The 17,776-nt window shown below is 37.5% G+C and overlaps 2 protein-coding genes across 12 annotated transcripts in view; one reads left to right on the plus strand and one right to left on the minus strand.

Moving 5' to 3' along the window:
* The window catches only part of LOC106176500 (phospholipid-transporting ATPase ABCA1-like), a 43,387-nt gene extending 30,276 nt beyond the window's left edge, over positions 1 to 13,111 (plus strand). For 5 of the 11 annotated variants that reach the window (XM_087002761.1, XM_087002762.1, XM_087002760.1 and 2 more), the window contains 20 exons: positions 333 to 437; positions 637 to 761; positions 1,719 to 1,839; positions 2,231 to 2,474; positions 2,674 to 2,843; positions 3,137 to 3,314; positions 3,510 to 3,625; positions 3,998 to 4,145; positions 4,317 to 4,440; positions 5,109 to 5,241; positions 5,413 to 5,533; positions 5,654 to 5,832; positions 6,460 to 6,601; positions 7,147 to 7,281; positions 7,572 to 7,675; positions 7,882 to 7,974; positions 8,180 to 8,423; positions 9,012 to 9,096; positions 9,974 to 10,060; positions 11,480 to 13,111. In XM_087002761.1, coding sequence (XP_086858887.1) covers positions 333 to 437; positions 637 to 761; positions 1,719 to 1,839; positions 2,231 to 2,474; positions 2,674 to 2,843; positions 3,137 to 3,314; positions 3,510 to 3,625; positions 3,998 to 4,145; positions 4,317 to 4,440; positions 5,109 to 5,241; positions 5,413 to 5,533; positions 5,654 to 5,832; positions 6,460 to 6,601; positions 7,147 to 7,281; positions 7,572 to 7,675; positions 7,882 to 7,974; positions 8,180 to 8,423; positions 9,012 to 9,096; positions 9,974 to 10,060; positions 11,480 to 11,601 — 2,776 coding nt within the window. In that variant the 3' untranslated portion in view covers positions 11,602 to 13,111. Of the gene's footprint in view, positions 1 to 332; positions 438 to 636; positions 762 to 1,718; positions 1,840 to 2,230; positions 2,475 to 2,673; positions 2,844 to 3,136; positions 3,315 to 3,509; positions 3,626 to 3,997; positions 4,146 to 4,316; positions 4,441 to 5,108; positions 5,242 to 5,412; positions 5,534 to 5,653; positions 5,833 to 6,395; positions 6,602 to 7,146; positions 7,338 to 7,571; positions 7,676 to 7,881; positions 7,975 to 8,179; positions 8,424 to 9,011; positions 9,097 to 9,424; positions 9,483 to 9,973; positions 10,061 to 11,479 lie in introns of those variants that run through there. The other 6 variants (XM_087002765.1, XM_087002766.1, XM_087002763.1 and 3 more) reach the window with 6 other exon arrangements.
* A 736-nt stretch (positions 13,112 to 13,847) lies between these two features.
* LOC106176498 (GTP:AMP phosphotransferase AK3, mitochondrial-like) lies at positions 13,848 to 16,760 on the minus strand. Its single transcript, XM_087002769.1, has 4 exons — positions 16,514 to 16,760; positions 15,457 to 15,749; positions 15,054 to 15,172; positions 13,848 to 14,510 (listed from the first exon to the last, which is right to left on the minus strand). Exons 1-4 carry the CDS (start codon positions 16,656 to 16,658, stop codon positions 14,384 to 14,386), a joined length of 684 nt encoding a protein of 227 aa, XP_086858895.1. The 5' UTR covers positions 16,659 to 16,760; the 3' UTR covers positions 13,848 to 14,383.
* Between the last annotated feature and the right edge of the window lie 1,016 nt (positions 16,761 to 17,776).

A 17,776-nucleotide genomic window follows, 5' to 3' on the forward strand; every position in this document is an offset into this window, starting at 1 on the left:
TTAATGGGACCAACCCTCACCTTACCATGTTCTAGGCATGAGTATTAAATATTACTATTACTGGGACCAACCCTCATCTTACAGTGTTATATATATATATATATATATATATATATATATATATATATATATATATATATATATATATATATATATATATATATATATATATACATATATATATATATATTAGATACTGATAAGTTGTACAAAGAACTTAATGAAAGGAATGTACCCAATGTACCCAATTAGACATAGTAGGTTAACACAGTTCAGCTTAGGTCTAGAAGGTTGAAGTAATAACTTGTTAAAATTAAAATTGTTATTTACAGCAACGATGCACCAGGGTCGATGTTGGCGGACAGTTTAGAACGGCAGATTAGATCTCCTCTAGGCATCGGGACAAGATGTATGAATAGCAGTGTGTACTCCATCAGGTGAGTCCTGTAGGCATCGGGACAAGATGTGTGAATAGCAGTGTGTACTCCATCAGGTGATTGATTCCTAAGGGCTTCCTTACATTTTGTCTTGCAAGTCACTTGACCTTGTTAAAAAGTATATAAAAGCTATTTAAAACAATTATTTATAAGCAGAACTTGTTGACATCATTACATAATAAAAATTGATCTCTTTCAGAGGCTACCCCTGCACACCTGCCTCTTCTGCAGAGAGGTGGACCCCATCCCCTGCTGTGACTGGCAATACCAGTCTGGACTCTCCATCATGTTCATGTGACACAGGCTATCAGACCTGTCCTCCAGGTATATAGAGTGTTATAAGGTTATACTAGTAAGGTTATACCAGTCTGGACGCTCCATCATGTTCATGTGACACAGGCTATCAGACCTGTCCTCCAGGTATATAGAGTGTTATAAGGTTATACTAGTAAGGTTATACCAGTCTGGACGCTCCATCATGTTCATGTGACACAGGCTATCAGACCTGTCCTCCAGGTATATACAGTGTTATAAGGTTATACTAGTAAGGTTATACCAGTCTGGACGCTCCATCATGTTCATGTGACACAGGCTATCAGACCTGTCCTCCAGGTATATACAGTGTTATAAGGTTATACTAGTAAGGTTATACCAGTCTGGACGCTCCATCATGTTCATGTGACACAGGCTATCAGACCTGTCCTCCAGGTATATTCAGTGTTATAAGGTTATACTAGTAAGGTTATACCAGTCTGGACGCTCCATCATGTTCATGTGACACAGGCTATCAGACCTGTCCTCCAGGTATATTCAGTGTTATAAGGTTATACTAGTAAGGTTATAACAGTCTGGACTCTCCATCATGTTCCTGTGACACAGGCTATCAGACCTGTCCTCCAGGTATATAGAGTGTTATAAGGTTATACTAGTAAGGTTATAACAGTCTGGACTCTCCATCATGTTCATGTGACACAGGCTATCAGACCTGTCCTCCAGGTATATACAGTGTTATAAGGTTATACTAGTAAGGTTATAACAGTCTGGACTCTCCATCATGTTCATGTGACACAGGCTATCAGACCTGTCCTCCAGGTATATACAGTGTTATAAGGTTATACTAGTCTGGGGTGATCTAACCCACTGTTAAGATACTGTTTATTGTTCTATTCTGTGCTTGTTCCTTCCAAATATGTTTATGAGCAGTCATCTGTACAGTAATGGACATTGTAGTGTCCAGACACAGTGGAAGTTAATATATGTACCTATATTTCCCTTCAACAGGTGCTGGAGGTCCCCTGGGGTCGTCCAGAGTGATGGACAACACTGACCGCTTGGTGAACATGACAGGAAGGAATGTCAGCGATTGGCTGGTCAAGACGATGGAGGATTACAAGAAAAGAAGGTAATCAATAGTGAAAGATAAGAGGTGTGCCTAGCTGGCTTAGATGGTTTGCCTAGCTGGCTAAGATGGTTTGGCTAGCTGGGTAAGAGGTGTATAGAACAATGAGAATAAGGTTACATCACATATGTTTTCCTTTAGTATCTTAATTAATGAGGGTATTTTTTTACTTATTCAGTTAGATTAGGATAAGAAATATGTATAAATCAAATTCTGGAACTTACATCAAGCAACTAACTGTCCACTCTCAGGTTGAGACGCCAACATCCAGAATTTGATTTATACATAATTTTCAACTACCATTATTATATACATGTATCTTTCATACAACTTTGATGCCATATGAAGATAATAATAATAACATAATTTTGAGTTTTATATTTTGTATATTAAGATATGGTGGCTATTCTCATGGTGACCATATTAAGAGTTTTATACTTTGTATATCAAGATATGGTGGCTATTCCCTTGGTGAACGTAACCAGCTTGTCCAGCTGAACTCCTCTCAGCTGTATCAAGTGGTAGACAGATTATCAAGAGCAGTTAACAATGGCCAGCCTGTGTTGAATGGAAATGAATCTATCTGGAGTGACATTGACGCTCTCATTAAAAATGTGGCTGTGCAAAACAATGTAAAGGTAAGTGCTGACTTACAGCAATAGAATCAAATGTGTAAATCTTTCTTAATGGTACTGAGATGGAATTTAGGTATCATTTAAATGTTTTATTGAAAAGAAAATATTTCAGATATTTTTGGTTATATACAGACAGAGCCAGCACCTCTGCTTTACACTGTAGTGTTCTACATGAACAAATGATCCACATTTACTATTTTAGGTCTGGTTCAACAACAAGGGATGGGCTGCAATGGCGTCCTATATGAATGCCATGAATAATGTCATCCTGCGTTCAAAGCTTCCACCTGGTAAAGACCCAGCACAGTATGGTATCACAGTCAGTAACCACCCAATGGCTCCCACCAATAAACAAATAGAGAGAGACACTCTGTGAGTGGACACCTCTGCTTTGTGTCTTCAAGCTTTATTCAAATGTTACCTTACTATAGCTATGCTGTGTTTCTAGAAAATACTTAATTACTGGAAAGGTTGAATGCCTTCCAAAAGTTTTTATGACTCTAAAAAATGAGTAATTCTTGTAATTTCACAAGGTATAAAGATGTACAGGTGATGAGAATGGATGGCTTAGTTTTGTTTGATAAGTGGGGAAAATTAATAAAAAGAGAAAGTTCTTTTTTCGGGTCAATATGGACAGAAGTAAATTGACTGTTGCTATTTCCTAGGAACTCTGCCTGGATTTCTGTTCTGGTGGCAATTGGGGTGATATTTGCCATGTCCTTCATCCCAGCCAGCTTTGTTCTTTATCTCATTGAGGAACGTGTCTCCAACTCCAAGCACCTGCAGTTTGTTAGCGGTGTAAACAGGGTCACATACTGGGTGTCACACTTGGCCTGGGATATTGTAAGTACTATTAGTAGGGAAATGGGACAGGCAGTTATATGTTACTAAATGTAAGTGCAACATTGACAGAAACTAAACAACATTGTCTTGAGTTGATTGTGGAATATAAATTTTACATGATCATTATAATCATGAGCATATACTGGTAAGTTAGGCAAATATATAACTAAGACATTTTAACATCCTCTGTTTCAGATGAATTACTCAGTGTCCATGGTGTTGTGTATTCTGCTGTTTTTGGCCTTCAATGAGAGATCCTATGTTTCCCCAACAAATGCTCCATGCCTTGTTCTGCTACTCTTCTTATATGGGTATGTATAGTTGTCCTGTATGGGTATGAATAGTCTTCTTATACAGATGCATGTTGTCTTGTATGGGTACATACAGTCTTCTATGGGTACATACAGTCTTCTTGTATGGGTTTGTACAGTCATCTTGTGTGAGTACGTATAGTCTTTGAATGCATACGTATAGTCTTGTATAGGTACGTAAAGTCATCTTCTTTGGATAGGCATAGTCTTCTTTTAATAGGTATGTGTTATCTTTTATAGGTATGTATAGTCATCTTGTATTGCTTATATTTGATATTTGATTTGTAATTTATTTGAAAACGCTCTCATTTCTTTAGTTTCAACATTACTAACTGTAAACTCTAACACAGTGCTATATACTGTACTTTCCAGCTGGGCCATGATACCAATGATGTTTCCTTTCAACTACTTATTCAAAGTTCCAAGTACAGCTTTTGTGGCTCTGGCCTGTGTAAATGTCTTTCTGGGAGTGACGTCCACCCTGTCCACTTATGTCCTGGAGTTCTTTAGTGATGACCAGGTAAGAGAAAATACAATATCACTTTTTATGCAGATTTTATCAGTAATCTTAGAGCAAACATAGAAAAAAGGTTTGTGCAACTGTATGAATTGTCTTTATCTTTCAAAAAACTGGCTAACTAAATGTAATCCAGGAAATAAATGAGTTAATTGAAATATTAAAATATTCCAGGAACTTGTGCAGATCAACACAGTGCTGCGGCAGGTGTTTCTTATTCTTCCCCACTACTGCCTGGGGCGGGGCCTGATAGACATGGCCGCCAATCAACTGATTGCTGATGTTGCAGGGATATATGGTAAGTTGTTACTGAAGGGGCAGGGCCTGATAGACATGGCTGCCAATCAACTGATTGCTGATGTTGCAGGGATATATGGTAAGTTGTTACTGAAGGGGCAGGGCCTGATAGACATGGCTGCCAATCAACTGATTGCTGATGTTGCAGGGATATATGGTAAGTTTTGACTGAGGGGGTGTGGCCTGATAGACATGGCTGCCAATCAACTGATTGCTGATGTGGCAAGGACATATGGTAAGTTTTGACTGAGGGGGTGTGGCCTGATAGACATGGCTGCCAATCAACTGATTGCTGATGTGGCAAGGACATATGGTAAGTTTTGACTGAGGGGGTGTGGCCTGATAGACATGGCTGCCAATCAACTGATTGCTGATGAGGCAGGGACATATGGTTAGTTGTGACTAAGGGGGTGTGGCCTGATAGACATGGCTGCCAATCAACTGATTGGTGATGTGGCAGGGACATATGGTAAACTGGCATTGTAGTGGATTTGTTAACTAGTTCATATAAGTACAAATGTGTTCTTTGATGTTTATTTAAAAGATTTGTGGTTTCACTAAAAGAAGCAGTGAACCAGCTTTCAAATTTTGTATTTAATGTCTGAACTACAGATCTAGATTTATGTCTTTCTTGAAGTGAGGATTGTCATTTTGATATTTTGTTTTCAGTGGCTGGCACAGCAGTGAAGGATCCATTTGAATGGGATCAAGTTGGTCGCAACCTGTTTGCACTAGCAGTGTCTGGTGCTGCTTGGTTTGGTTTTACTCTGCTCATAGAGTACAAGTTCTTCTGCACATCAAGGTAACAGTCACTTAATTGTAAGGTGGCACATACTGAAACACAGAGTTATTCAATAGATTGTAGACATAGATAGTCATTAAAGAAGTAAATTCATACCTTGGATTGTTGACTTACAACAGAAATGATTGTTTGTTAACACAAAAATTGCTATTTTAGAATTATTTATTGTAGGCTGTCTAGTAATGAGAATGCAGTAGATGATAATGAAGATATTGACGTGGCCAGGGAGAGGAGAAGAGCAATGTCAGCTGAGGCCAGGTCGGACATACTGCGGGTGGAAAATTTAACAAAGGTACTTTTGTGTCAAAATGTTTTGGGTTGTAAAACGTAGTGATATCTAGCAAAAGATGTTGTCTTTTAAATCAGGAAGGATGTTGTGACTACTGATAATTTATGTTTTTCCTTATTTCAGGTGTTTCACAAGCGGCGGAAGGGCAAGTTTGTGGCAGTGGACAGGTTGTGTTTCAGTGTCCCCAAGGGAGAATGTTTTGGCCTGCTGGGAGTCAATGGGGCAGGGAAGACCACCACCTTTAAAATGTTGACTGGGGATGAGACGGTCACCAAGGGCAATGCTCACCTGGCAGGACACAGGTACACATGTTAGAACATTACACACACACGCACAAACACAAAAAGACACAAAGAGAGGAGAGAGTGAAAGGGAGAGACAGTTGGCAGGTCACAGGTATACATGTTAGAACATTACACACTCACACACACATGCAAAAAGACACAAAGAGAGGAGAGAGTGAAAGGGAGAGACAGTTGGCAGGTCACAGGTATACATGTTATAACATTACACACACAAACACAGAGAGAGAGAGAGAGAGAGAGAGAGAGAGAGAGAGAGTGAAAGGGAGAGAAAAAGAAACTGAAAAAGGAACAGCTACTTTTCAACTTTACGAGGGGTAGAAGAGTAACATATCCTTTCTTAATTTTTCTGAAAATATATTAACATATATACTACCTACTAGTGCAGATGATTGTCTTTTAGAACTTATGGACTTGATATGATGTCTTTTTTCAGTATTCTGTCAGAATGCCCTCTGTCCACCAGAACTTATGGACTTGATATGATGTCTTCTTTCAGTATTCTGACAGAAATGCCCTCTGTCCACCAGAACTCATGGACTCAATATGATGTCTTCTTTCAGTATTCTGTCAGAAATGCCCTCTGTCCACCAGAACTCATGGACTCAATATGATGTCTTCTTTCAGTATTCTGTCAGAAATGCCCTCTGTCCACCAGAATCTTGGCTACTGCCCCCAGTTTGATGCTCTGGACATGTTGGTCACTGGGAGAGAACACCTAGAATTCTATGCCAGGCTGAGAGGAGTACCTTCTTCTGAAGTAAAACAGGTAGGTACGGAGAGAACACCTAGAATTCTATGCCAGGCTGAGAGGAGTGCTTTCTTCTGAAGTAAAACAGGTAGGTACAGAGAGAACACCTAGAATTCTATGCCAGGCTGAGAGGAGTGCCTTCTTCTGAAGTAAAACAGGTAGATACGGAGAGAGAACACCTAGAATTCTATGCCAGGCTGAGAGGAGTGCCTTCTTCTGAAGTAAAACAGGTAGGTACAGAGAGAACACCTAGAATTCTATGAAAGGCTGAGAGGAGTGCCTTCCTAGAATTCTATGCCAGGCTGAGAGAAAGGTCTTCTTCTGAAGTAAAACAGGTAGGTACAGAGAGAACACCTGGAATTTGAAAGTTTATGTATTTTTTGGCATGGACATTATCATATTAGGAAGAAAACAGGGTATGATATCTGTGACAGAAAAATTTCAATAGCTTTGAACATCTATGCCAATACTGCATCAGCTTGATATTTTGATATTTATGGTATGTTTTAGCCACAATAACAAAATCTCTAACATTGGTTTTACCTGTATTACTTCTGTTTCAGGTTGCCCAGTACTGTATAAAAAAGCTGGGGTTAATCCGCTATGCTGACAAGCCTGCAGGGGAATACTCTGGAGGAAACAGGAGAAAACTCTCCACTGCCATAGCTCTCATTGGGAACCCACCAGTTATATTTCTGGTATGTATCTCTCCACTGCCATAGCTCTCATTGGGAACCCACCAGTCATATTTCTGGTAATTTAAAACACAGATTGTTTACAGTTAAATCCTACACAGCTGCTTGTGTATAAAGTACCTAATTAAATACCTACAAGGTGGTTAAATGTACCACTATGTTGTGTGAGACGATGGCTTTGTCCAGAGAATCAGAATATTTGAAAAATGAATATGTTTGAATGAAATTTATTTAATACTGAAGTAGAACATTTCAACAAAATATATTTTAACTTATTTCATTGCTTAATTAAGGATGAACCTACTACTGGTATGGACCCCAAAGCTAGAAGATTTCTGTGGAACTGTATTACTAGTATACTGAAAGACGGCAGGTCCGTCATTCTCACATCTCACAGGTATGTTTTTGTAAAGTCACTATTGGACATTATTTAAGTAGAGAACAAATGATTTCATCTGTTATAGGTTGCTGATTTGTATGTACTTGGAGAGGACATGTTTGTGTCCTGTGTTTCAGAAGCAATGAGCATGGCATGAATTGAAATGTTTAAGTTTCAGAAAATATTCTACATCAATGTTCCTAGTTTGTTTCTCTCTTTTTCAGCATGGAAGAGTGTGAGGCACTGTGTGGTAGAATAGGAATTATGGTCAATGGCAGGTTCAGGTGTATGGGCAGTGTACAACATCTGAAGAATAGGTAAGTTACTGCCAGGTCTTCAGGACTGGTAGCATTTCAAGAAGTTTGTTTGTAGAATTTGGTTCAAAGGCAACATGTCAACAACATTCAAAGCATATGTAAATACAAAAACGATGGATTTTTATACAAAGAGGTTGTGTTTCTCCATGTTATTGTATATGAAGGGAATGGCTTTGTTAATTATCATATTTGTGTATCTCTGCAGATTTGGTGATGGGTACACTGTGATACTCCGTGTGAAGGGTCACAGTCCAGACCTACAGCCTGTGATGAACTACATCCAGCACACTTTCCCTAATGTGATGCTGAAGGAGAAGCACCACAACATGCTACAGTACCAGCTGCCCTCACAGGGACTACTCCTGTCTTATTTATTTGGAAAATTAGAATCTGTTCGCCAGGAGTTAGACATAGAAGATTACTCAGTGAATCAGACTACATTAGACCAGGTATAGCTGAAACTCTTTTAGACATATGAAAGGATTACTCAGTAAATCAGACTATATTAGACCAGGTATAGCTGAAACTCTTTTAGACATATGAAAGGATTACTCAGTAAATCAGACTACATTAGACCAGGTATAGCTGAAACTCTTTTAGACATATGAAAGGATTACTCAGTGAATTAAACTACATTAGACCAGGTATAGCTGAAATTCTTTTTAGACATATGAAAGGATTACTCAGTGATTACATTAGATTACACTGGCTCAGGTGTACCTTAATTAAGTTCTTTTTGGATGCATGTATTAGACTTCATACACCAGGCACAGCCCAAGTTCTTTTTGCACATTTCCATCACTGAAATGTTTTAGCAATATGACATAGCATTTTTCAAGTTTTGTTTGTAATTCTGGTCATTTTTCATGGGATACATGTAATAGTTGTTCTAAGAGGAGATGAGAAAAGGATTTATAAAGCTAATAAATATGTCAAATATACAATATCTGGAATAATCAGCAATGCACAGATAATTATTAACTTCAAAAATTGTGAATGATCTAGTTTCAAAGAAGAGACCTTATTCATGTTTTTAGGTTTTCATTAATTTTGCCAAACTTCAAGTGGATGCTCAAGATGTTCCTGAGGATGCAGAGGATGCCATGGAAACTTGCAAAGAAGGTGAGATATAACAAATGTCGTCATGTTGGAGAAGTGACAAATGTCAAAGTTCTGTCTGGGTTTTTTGTCTCCTCTCCCATATGATGGTAATTGAATGGTGGAGTGTTGGTCATTATGAAGTACTTCTTCCAGTAAATTCCATATGTTAGGCAAAATAGCTTTCTGAATTCAGATGGTACTAAGTATAAAAGATATGCACAGTTCCCTAACAGTTTCAGAACATAAAGTCATCTGTATAGCAGTTTGTGTGTGAATGTGTCATACCATGTGCCACTGTGGTCAATACTCTCTCAAATGGGTTTCCCCACTCATCTCTTCCATGCTACAGAGGTTACACTAGAGCTCCAGCCCATAGCTGACAGGAACTAAACAGTTCTTGCTGCAAGGTTAGGAGCCTGGAAAATGACAAACTAAGCATGGATGTTGTATATTTAGTTTTGTTTTGCCTAGTATGTCCATTATATTTTCCCTCAATAAGCCATACTGATTGCTACAATTATTCAGTCAGATGCCATTAATTGGGTGCATGTTTGCCAAACCTTTTGTCCATCTACTTGTGAAGGACATTTGGACTGCTTTATCATTTATCTACTCTAAGGAGTTTGTTTTTTATTTTCGGTTCCCAACCTGACAGTTTTATATTACCCAAGCCTGTAGGTCCTTTGGCCAATGTCATTATACAGAACACTGCAACATCTAAAAAATCTGTTTCATGAAATTTCCTTTTCATCACTGCATTGCCTGTCACTTTCTTGCTATAACACAAAGTTGAAATCATTACCAGATACAAAAAATTACAAATGCAAAAGAATTGTTGTATTTCAAATCTAAAACCAAGAATAAAACGTTCTACAACTTTTACAATTTTCACTTCCAGTCAACACAGCTCCATCTTCAATGACAGAGCAATTCACAGTTAGTGGTTCAGCATGTGACCTTGACCTTATACATCAGTCCCAATTATGTAAGTGTGTCAGCGTTTCTGTGATTAGATTGTTGATATGACAGCCCTTTGTTTTCTCTTTTATATACCTATTACTTCACACTCTTAGTCATCAGATATTTCATAACGACCTTATTCTATTAGTTTCCTTTAATAGCATATAGAGGGCCCTTTTGTTAATGCCCCTGCTAAATAAGACCAATCAGTTTCTGTAGCTTTAAGTCTTGTCTATTGTTTTGCATTGTTTTGTTTTTAGTTCTGTTTTGTCTTTTCTCATCCTTTCTCGTTACTTTTTCTAACAAAGTCATTCTAACATACAGTTTGTTACTATTATTTGTTGAATATTTTCAGAATTTTAAATTTGGATATTGACTATGTGGTGTAAGTTTGTTGGTGGAATGGATAATTTTTTACAGTAGGCTAGTACAGCTGAAACCTGAAGTTGTGTTTTAACTGGTGGCAAAACTAAGCGAAAAGTATGAACCAAACAAACACAAATATATTCATTATCAATCCAACATAGTATAAAACTAGGTGTAAAGGCAAGACACTTGCAAGGTTAATGCAGAGTAGACACAACTTTACACTCAGTTGTTTTACCAGTAAAAACACAACATCTTACTATATTGCTTGTGCTCTTTTACTCCATATTTACTGAAACATCCAGAGATCAGCAAGCTATTGTGTCATTTTTACATGAAATGTTGGTTGTACAACAAACTTTTGGCATTAATATTGTACTGAGTATGGATTAAAGGGGCACAAATAAACAGGTAGAGGTATTTGTTAGATCACTATAGTATGGAAGTTTTTGTTGAATTTTAGTTTGAAAAAAATACTCTAGTTCTGGAAGAAATGGCGTTTGTTTATTCTTTGAAGATCATTGATTTTAAGGATTTAAGTAAATTATGACATAAATGGGTTTTAATTGATTGGAGCTCATTTCATTCACCACGTTGTACCGCCTCCACAGCACTTATTTGATTCATATAACTTCACAAGATGTTATTACTTTGTTCCTTGACGTAAGCCATTCCTTTCACAGCAGCCCCCCCCCCTTTCATGAGACCAAGCCATTCCCTTGACATAAACCGTTTTTTGACATAAGCCATTTTCTTGACATTTGCTAGGCATCAAGACCTGCTTTTTTGTCTCTTGCTTGTTACCTTCCTTAAAAGATTTCCAAAGATAAATGAGTACTTGGGACGTCCTTGAATACTGAAAATATACTTATTATTCTTCGTTAATGAAATTTCTTCAGTAAGTCAAATAAATGCAAGTGTAATTTCATTGTGAAACTAACTTTTTAAAATTTTAGAATAAGGCCTCATCACTATTAGATTCAAGTTAAGATGAAGAATCTAGCAATACGGTTGGGAAAAAAATATCATATATTTACTGTATTCCCCCAGACATTTAAAACTTTTATATCATTTTCAGATTCTCAAGTTGGAGATTTCTATGATGATGTCAGTATAACAGGGAGCACTGCAGAACTTATACGCATTGACAGCAGGCGAAGTAGCATGCGGAGTACTATGACTCCAGTTGAAGATGTATAACTACTAGTAGCATGACTACAATGACTCCAGTTGAAGATAAATAACTGCTAGTAGTATGAGTACAATGACTCCAGTTGAAGATATATAACTACTAGTAGTATGACTACAATGACTCCAGTTGAAGATGTATAACTACTAGTAGTATGACTACAATGACTCCAGTTAAAGATGTATAACTACTAGTAGTATGACTACAATGACTCCAGTTGGAGATGTATAACTACTAGTAGTATGACTACAATGACTCCAGTTGGAGATATATTACTACTAGTAGTATGAGTACAATGACTCCAGGCAAGGTTTCTGTAAAAAAGAAAGTGTGTTGACTATGGAGCTTACCACTGGGAGTTTTACTCTTTTGTGCTTTGAAAATCAACTTAATTGTTATTTATTCAATAATTCACATATACTTAATGATTTATATGTATACAGTGGCTTGAAAGCTTCAGATAAATTTATTTAAAATGTATGAGCTGAAAGCTGAGTACATCACTCATCAGTTAATCCAGAAATATCCACAACTATTACTTTTTGATTGAAAGCCTCATTATTTGTGTTAAGTGTCAGTATGTATGTCTGTATCACTTACAAACATCCACCTTATTTATAAATATATAGGATTTACATAGGGTTGATTGTATTTAGAGATTATTTTTACACTTGTATTTAATATGGTTTATTATTACTGTACATTGTGTTATGTCCATTGATGTTTGAAGTGATAATGGAAGTAATTAACTCGTGTAATGTATCCCTGACAGTATGTTACATGTGTAAGAAGGCAGATATTTACAGTGTCTTTCTGTTTGCTGTTTTATTTCAGTCTAGCAAAAATTTAACTGTGATATTAATACATGGAGGAATTTCCTTCACTTATACAGAACAAGACTGTCTATCTCTAAAAGTCTAAAGTATGGACTTTAAATGTGGTTTGTTTATCTTCTGACACGGTTTACTCTTCTGACATGGTTTACACTAATTTTCTGTTCATAGTCACCCTTGAAAAGAATTTAGTACATTTTGTCTAGCTTTACATTTTTTCAAATCCTGAAACATCACTATCAATTTTAATATGTGCGTAGAGGGCCTTTTTAGGATATTGAATTCAAAAAGGTGCTTTGATTTGCAATTATTTGTTTCTTTGTAGGTGTTAAAATATAGCACAGAACCATTGAAGAGAAACCAACGTTTAAATAAATGTGTTAAAATATATTATGAGATGAGAACTGCTTACACAGGTCAATGCAGCATAATAGCCAAGTATGTGCACTCCACGGGGAAATTCTACCTTTAACACAGATGTAACGCATTAAGTTAGTACAGAGAATACCTTGGTGTAAGCCATTAAAGGTATAGACAAGCAGAAAAAATATTGCCCAATCATACGTTGAATTTTATGTCACTATTATGTTAAACCAACGAAAGGATGAACCTGTGTGCTACTTATTACCTCAAAGAGAGATGAAAACTGTATGTGGTGAACTGCAATAAAAAAACTCATTAAAACATAGCTGTTGTTATTTACTTATAACTTGGAATCATTATTAATTAAATGGGAAGTTTAGTTTGTTTTATTTATTTTGGGGGAGGGAGGTAAGTTGAAGACGTGATAAAAAAGATTTTAACTCAACTTGGAGCAGAATGTATCCATCAACTTAACTACCAGGGTCTCTGAATTTCAGACTGCTGTTAAACATAAGAAAAAGAAAGATAAACAGCAAATCTGGCAAATATACAGGAAACAAGGCAGAAAAGCTGACAAATGTTCCTACATTACAAAAAAGTGCACCAAATGATGTTTGGACAATTTTGATGCACAGTTATATATTGCTTTAAAGCAGCATACGTAATCACCCTTACCCTCTTACATTATGTACTACAGGTAACATGGACATTGTAAAACTAGCAAGTGTTTCAGTTCCATGGGATATTAAAGCCACTGAAAATGCTGATGTGTGAAAAATAAAAAATATTCACAAAAACCACAATAATTACAGTAAATGTAAATCAATCATGCTGATTTTCAAAAGTAACCCGTTTCTTCGCCAAACAAAGTCATTCAATGAATTTAAAGTGAAACAAAAATACAGTTTTGAAAGTTATAGGATGAATGGCACCAAAATAGTGCAAAAAAAAGAAAACAATAATTACCATTAATCTAAACCAATCATGCCGATTTTCAAAAGCACCATGCCTATTTACCAATTTAAGCCTCTCAGTGAATTTTAAGTTAAACAAAAATATGGTTTGAAAGTTATTGTACATTTTTTATTCCAACCATTTTTTCAAATCCTGCCAAACCTGCAGCAAGACAGCTCATTTAGTGTTTATATCATTGCAATACCAGGTAGAAAATGTTTCTGTAAACTACTATATTACAGCAAAAGGTGCCTATATTAAAAACTGCGCCATAAAGAATTCTTTGAAAATACTGAAAATACAAGAAATAAATAATAAGACTGCCAATTCAGAGCACTAACAGTGTTAACAATTCAATTTTACTGGGTATAATTAATGGACATAAACATATCAATCATTTTTTCATGTATATTTATGGATTTTTGGCTATATGTACGCGAGGCCTCATGATTGTTTCCTTAAAACAACTTCCAATCAAAGTCTTTCTTGCAATTTTAAATGAACAATTGTAATATCTTTCTTGTCCAAACTCCAATCCGTTCCCTTTAGACTCTCCCTTGCTACAGACTGTGTACTGCAGAGCTGCTGTTCTTTTAGACCCCCCCCCCTTTGCCACAAACTGTACTCCAGAGCTGCTGTTCCCTTAGACTCCCCCCTTGCCATAATCGGTGTACTGGAGAGCTGGGGTCAGGTTAGCCAGGTGCTTGTGGACATGGGGCCAAATCTCATTGGAGTATTTACCTGTGAACTCCATCAGAATTCCCTTTTTCCTGTAATAAAATAGAACAAGACTGAGAACTGTCTTGGAACAAATGCATACAAGCTGAAGAGAGGACTACATGGAAGGCTGAGAGAACAGACCCATTCAGAATAGGGCACTAACTAGTCCCAGGGTCAAATATGGCCAACCCACGTGAATACTTTCCCACAAAATATCTATTCAGTGTCTATTAGCAGATTAGATGGCAAGCTTTGACCCTCAGACTAATTAGTCCCCTATTCTGAATGGGGCCAATGATAGGCTCTCTATACTAGTCTGAACTCTGTACTACACCACTATAAACTGAAACTAGTCACAGCACCTATCCTGTCTTTGGGCGCATTCCCATAGATTTTAGATCGATCTATCCCTGTGGGGAGTCTCACTAGATTACTGTCAGATAATCTGGCTTAAATGTCCGTCCCGCCTACTACAAGCTGTAAGGGGGGAATTAACTTTCGTGCCCGCTTGGCTGACAGCTATTTAGCATGAACCCCCAGGGAGTTAGGTCGATCTAGTTGGATCGATCTAATCTCTGGGAATGGGACCTTACTTGTAAAAGTCCAGCACTGGACGGGTTATTTTCTCGTAGGACTCAAGTCTGGCCCTCACAGTCTCTGGCTTGTCATCATCTCTCTGAACTAAATCTTCACCTGTGACATCATCTTTACCCTAAAACATTGGAAAAAATCAGTTCAAATCAATAAAAAAAATATGTCTACAGAGCATGCAGTGCCAATGTGTATGGATTTCAGGCCCGTAGCCAGCAATTTGAAAACAGGGGTTTCTTTTTGTGCAAAAAAAATGCATCTTTTACCATGAAACCTCCATACAGCTAGATAACACTTTACCCAGAGGGGACCTTTCTCCACCACCCCCCCCCCCCCCTCCCCCCCAGGCTACAGGCCTGGATTTTCTTCCCTAGGTTACAAATACGTCAGAAGGTTTATACTCACAGGGACCTTGGGAGGACTGAATTCAGTGTTGTATATTCTTCCACTGGGCAGATGAACCCATCTATCCTTTACTCGGCCTATGATGATCTCAAAAGGGACATTAAGACTGACCACTGCATTCACAGGTTCTCTCTCCTGCAGAGCTTCAGCCTGGTGGAGAGTTCTGGGGAAACCGTCCAGAAGCCAAGAAACATCACTCATCTTTTTTAACTCGCTTGAGATCAGTTCCACCATCAGACCATCTGGCACCAAGGCTCCCTGGTCAATGAACTTTTTAGCCTCCATACCAGCAGCTGATAAAATATAACATACACATATATAATATGATGAATATAGAGATGATATCATAAGCACCAAGGCTCCCAGGTCAATGAACTTTTTAGCCTCCATACCAGCAGCTGATAAAATATAACATACACATATATAATATGATGAATATAAAGATGTTATCATAGACACTAAGGCCCCCTGGTCAATGAACTTTTTAGCCTCCAGAAGCTTTACCATAAAACGTACAAACAAATCATTAATTAAGAAGATGCTATACACAAAGAACCCATTAACAGCATAGGAACTTATTCATTTTCTTAACACAGACATGAGATGGCTGAGGTTATGTATATCAGGCATGAGTCTTGGTTTCAAAAAAATCTCTGAACATTTAACATGGGACCCAACACCCAACCGACCGGCAGATCTTGACGAATCTCAGTGACCCTCGGAATTGAATTTAAAAAACGCTGAATCCCATGTTTCCGCAGAAAAATGTCATGTCTGGTATATTATGCTAGTATCAATGGTGACGATAAAAAATTAATGAGACTGGCCATGTGAACATTGGCTGTGTTAATTACCACTATATGAGAGGAGGGTAAGACTGGAAATGGGATTTGAAGAAATGCCTACATTATTTCAGCTATATACTATAATATGCTGCTGAAATATATACCAACTGGTCGATTAATATGATCTACAGACATCGAATACAACTGCATTTGTTGCAATTGGTATTTGTCTCTTTATTGCTTGTGAGTAAAGAGCGTCAGCTAAAGCGTACCTGTTTTAGCAGATATTTGTGCTCTTAGAAGGTCACCGCTAGACAGATGCTTCAAGCCGAAATCCTTCACAATTCTGTTCGCAATTGTCCCTTTGCCTGACCCAGCTGCGCCCATAATGATGGCTCGAAACAGATTTCCACTCATGGTTGAATGACAACGTTTCAAACGATTGATTCAAAGGAAACTGTACACAAGCTACCTGCAACAGTTGATACAGGAAGGTCAGTAACTGAGCATGCGCGAGGCAATCAGGAAGTTGAGAGACACCGGAGCTACTGAATGAAGGCTACAAACCACAATTAAACCACTTCCATTGTAAGGTTTAATTCTTTAAAATGCCCTCTATGCTTAAACAAACACCATTCTTCATTTTCCAATCAATACATAAACAAATTTTAAAAATCAGGATATCTGCAATATGACCCATTAGAGCCTGCGTCATCAAAACAAACAGCAGCCATTCTGGAGGGAGACCGGAATCGTCTGCTGCGCATGAACAAGCCATGTCAGTAGTTCACTTTTCGTTTTCTGTATTTCCTTTGATAATTAACCGAGCAAAATGATGAATTACTGCAGGTTATTTGATCGAGAAAAGATAACTAACTTTACAAGCGTTCACACTTGCCTGCAGTGGTAACAATCCATGATGAAGGAACTAAAACCATAAACGGAGGAGAGACGGCGAGGTGGCTTTGAAAAGTAAAGGAATAAAACTAATCTATTTTATAGCAAAGAATGAAGAGCCAGCTGTGCAGATTTTACCATAAAAAGAAAAAACAGTACAAAACCAAAGACCTAGGTGTGTACGTTTGGAGCACACGTACACTGCATATTCATTTAAAGTAGTGCCCAATAAGTTTGGGTGGAGAGTGTGTTAATTTGTTAAAACGTGTGGAAATACCCAGGCAGGGTTTCGACTTTTATAATGAAGACTCACCTATTGCCTTGGGTGTAATTTGTTATCAGTTACGGTGCTCTCTTGATTTTATCGGCTGTCACCTACCTCTTTAATACCTGGTTAGCATTATTGCCAATTAGTGTCAAGGCTATATTTGTACTGTACACAGCTAAGCTGGGCCAATTAAATCAATTACCTGTATGAAGTGTATTTGGAAGTTAGTGGCTTAATTTTCGATTTGGTGTAGTGATAAGAGTAATTTTATTTTGCAAGTAAATTCTACCTCAGGTGTAATTGACATATAACCTCATGAAATGAATTTGCACTTTCCTCTGTAAAAATGTTAAATTCTGCTCCTTTCAAC

This window comes from Lingula anatina, chromosome 1 (genome assembly GCF_051362555.1).
Source record: "Lingula anatina isolate TDL-2025a chromosome 1, LinAna3.0, whole genome shotgun sequence".
NCBI lineage: Eukaryota > Metazoa > Brachiopoda > Lingulata > Lingulida > Lingulidae > Lingula > Lingula anatina.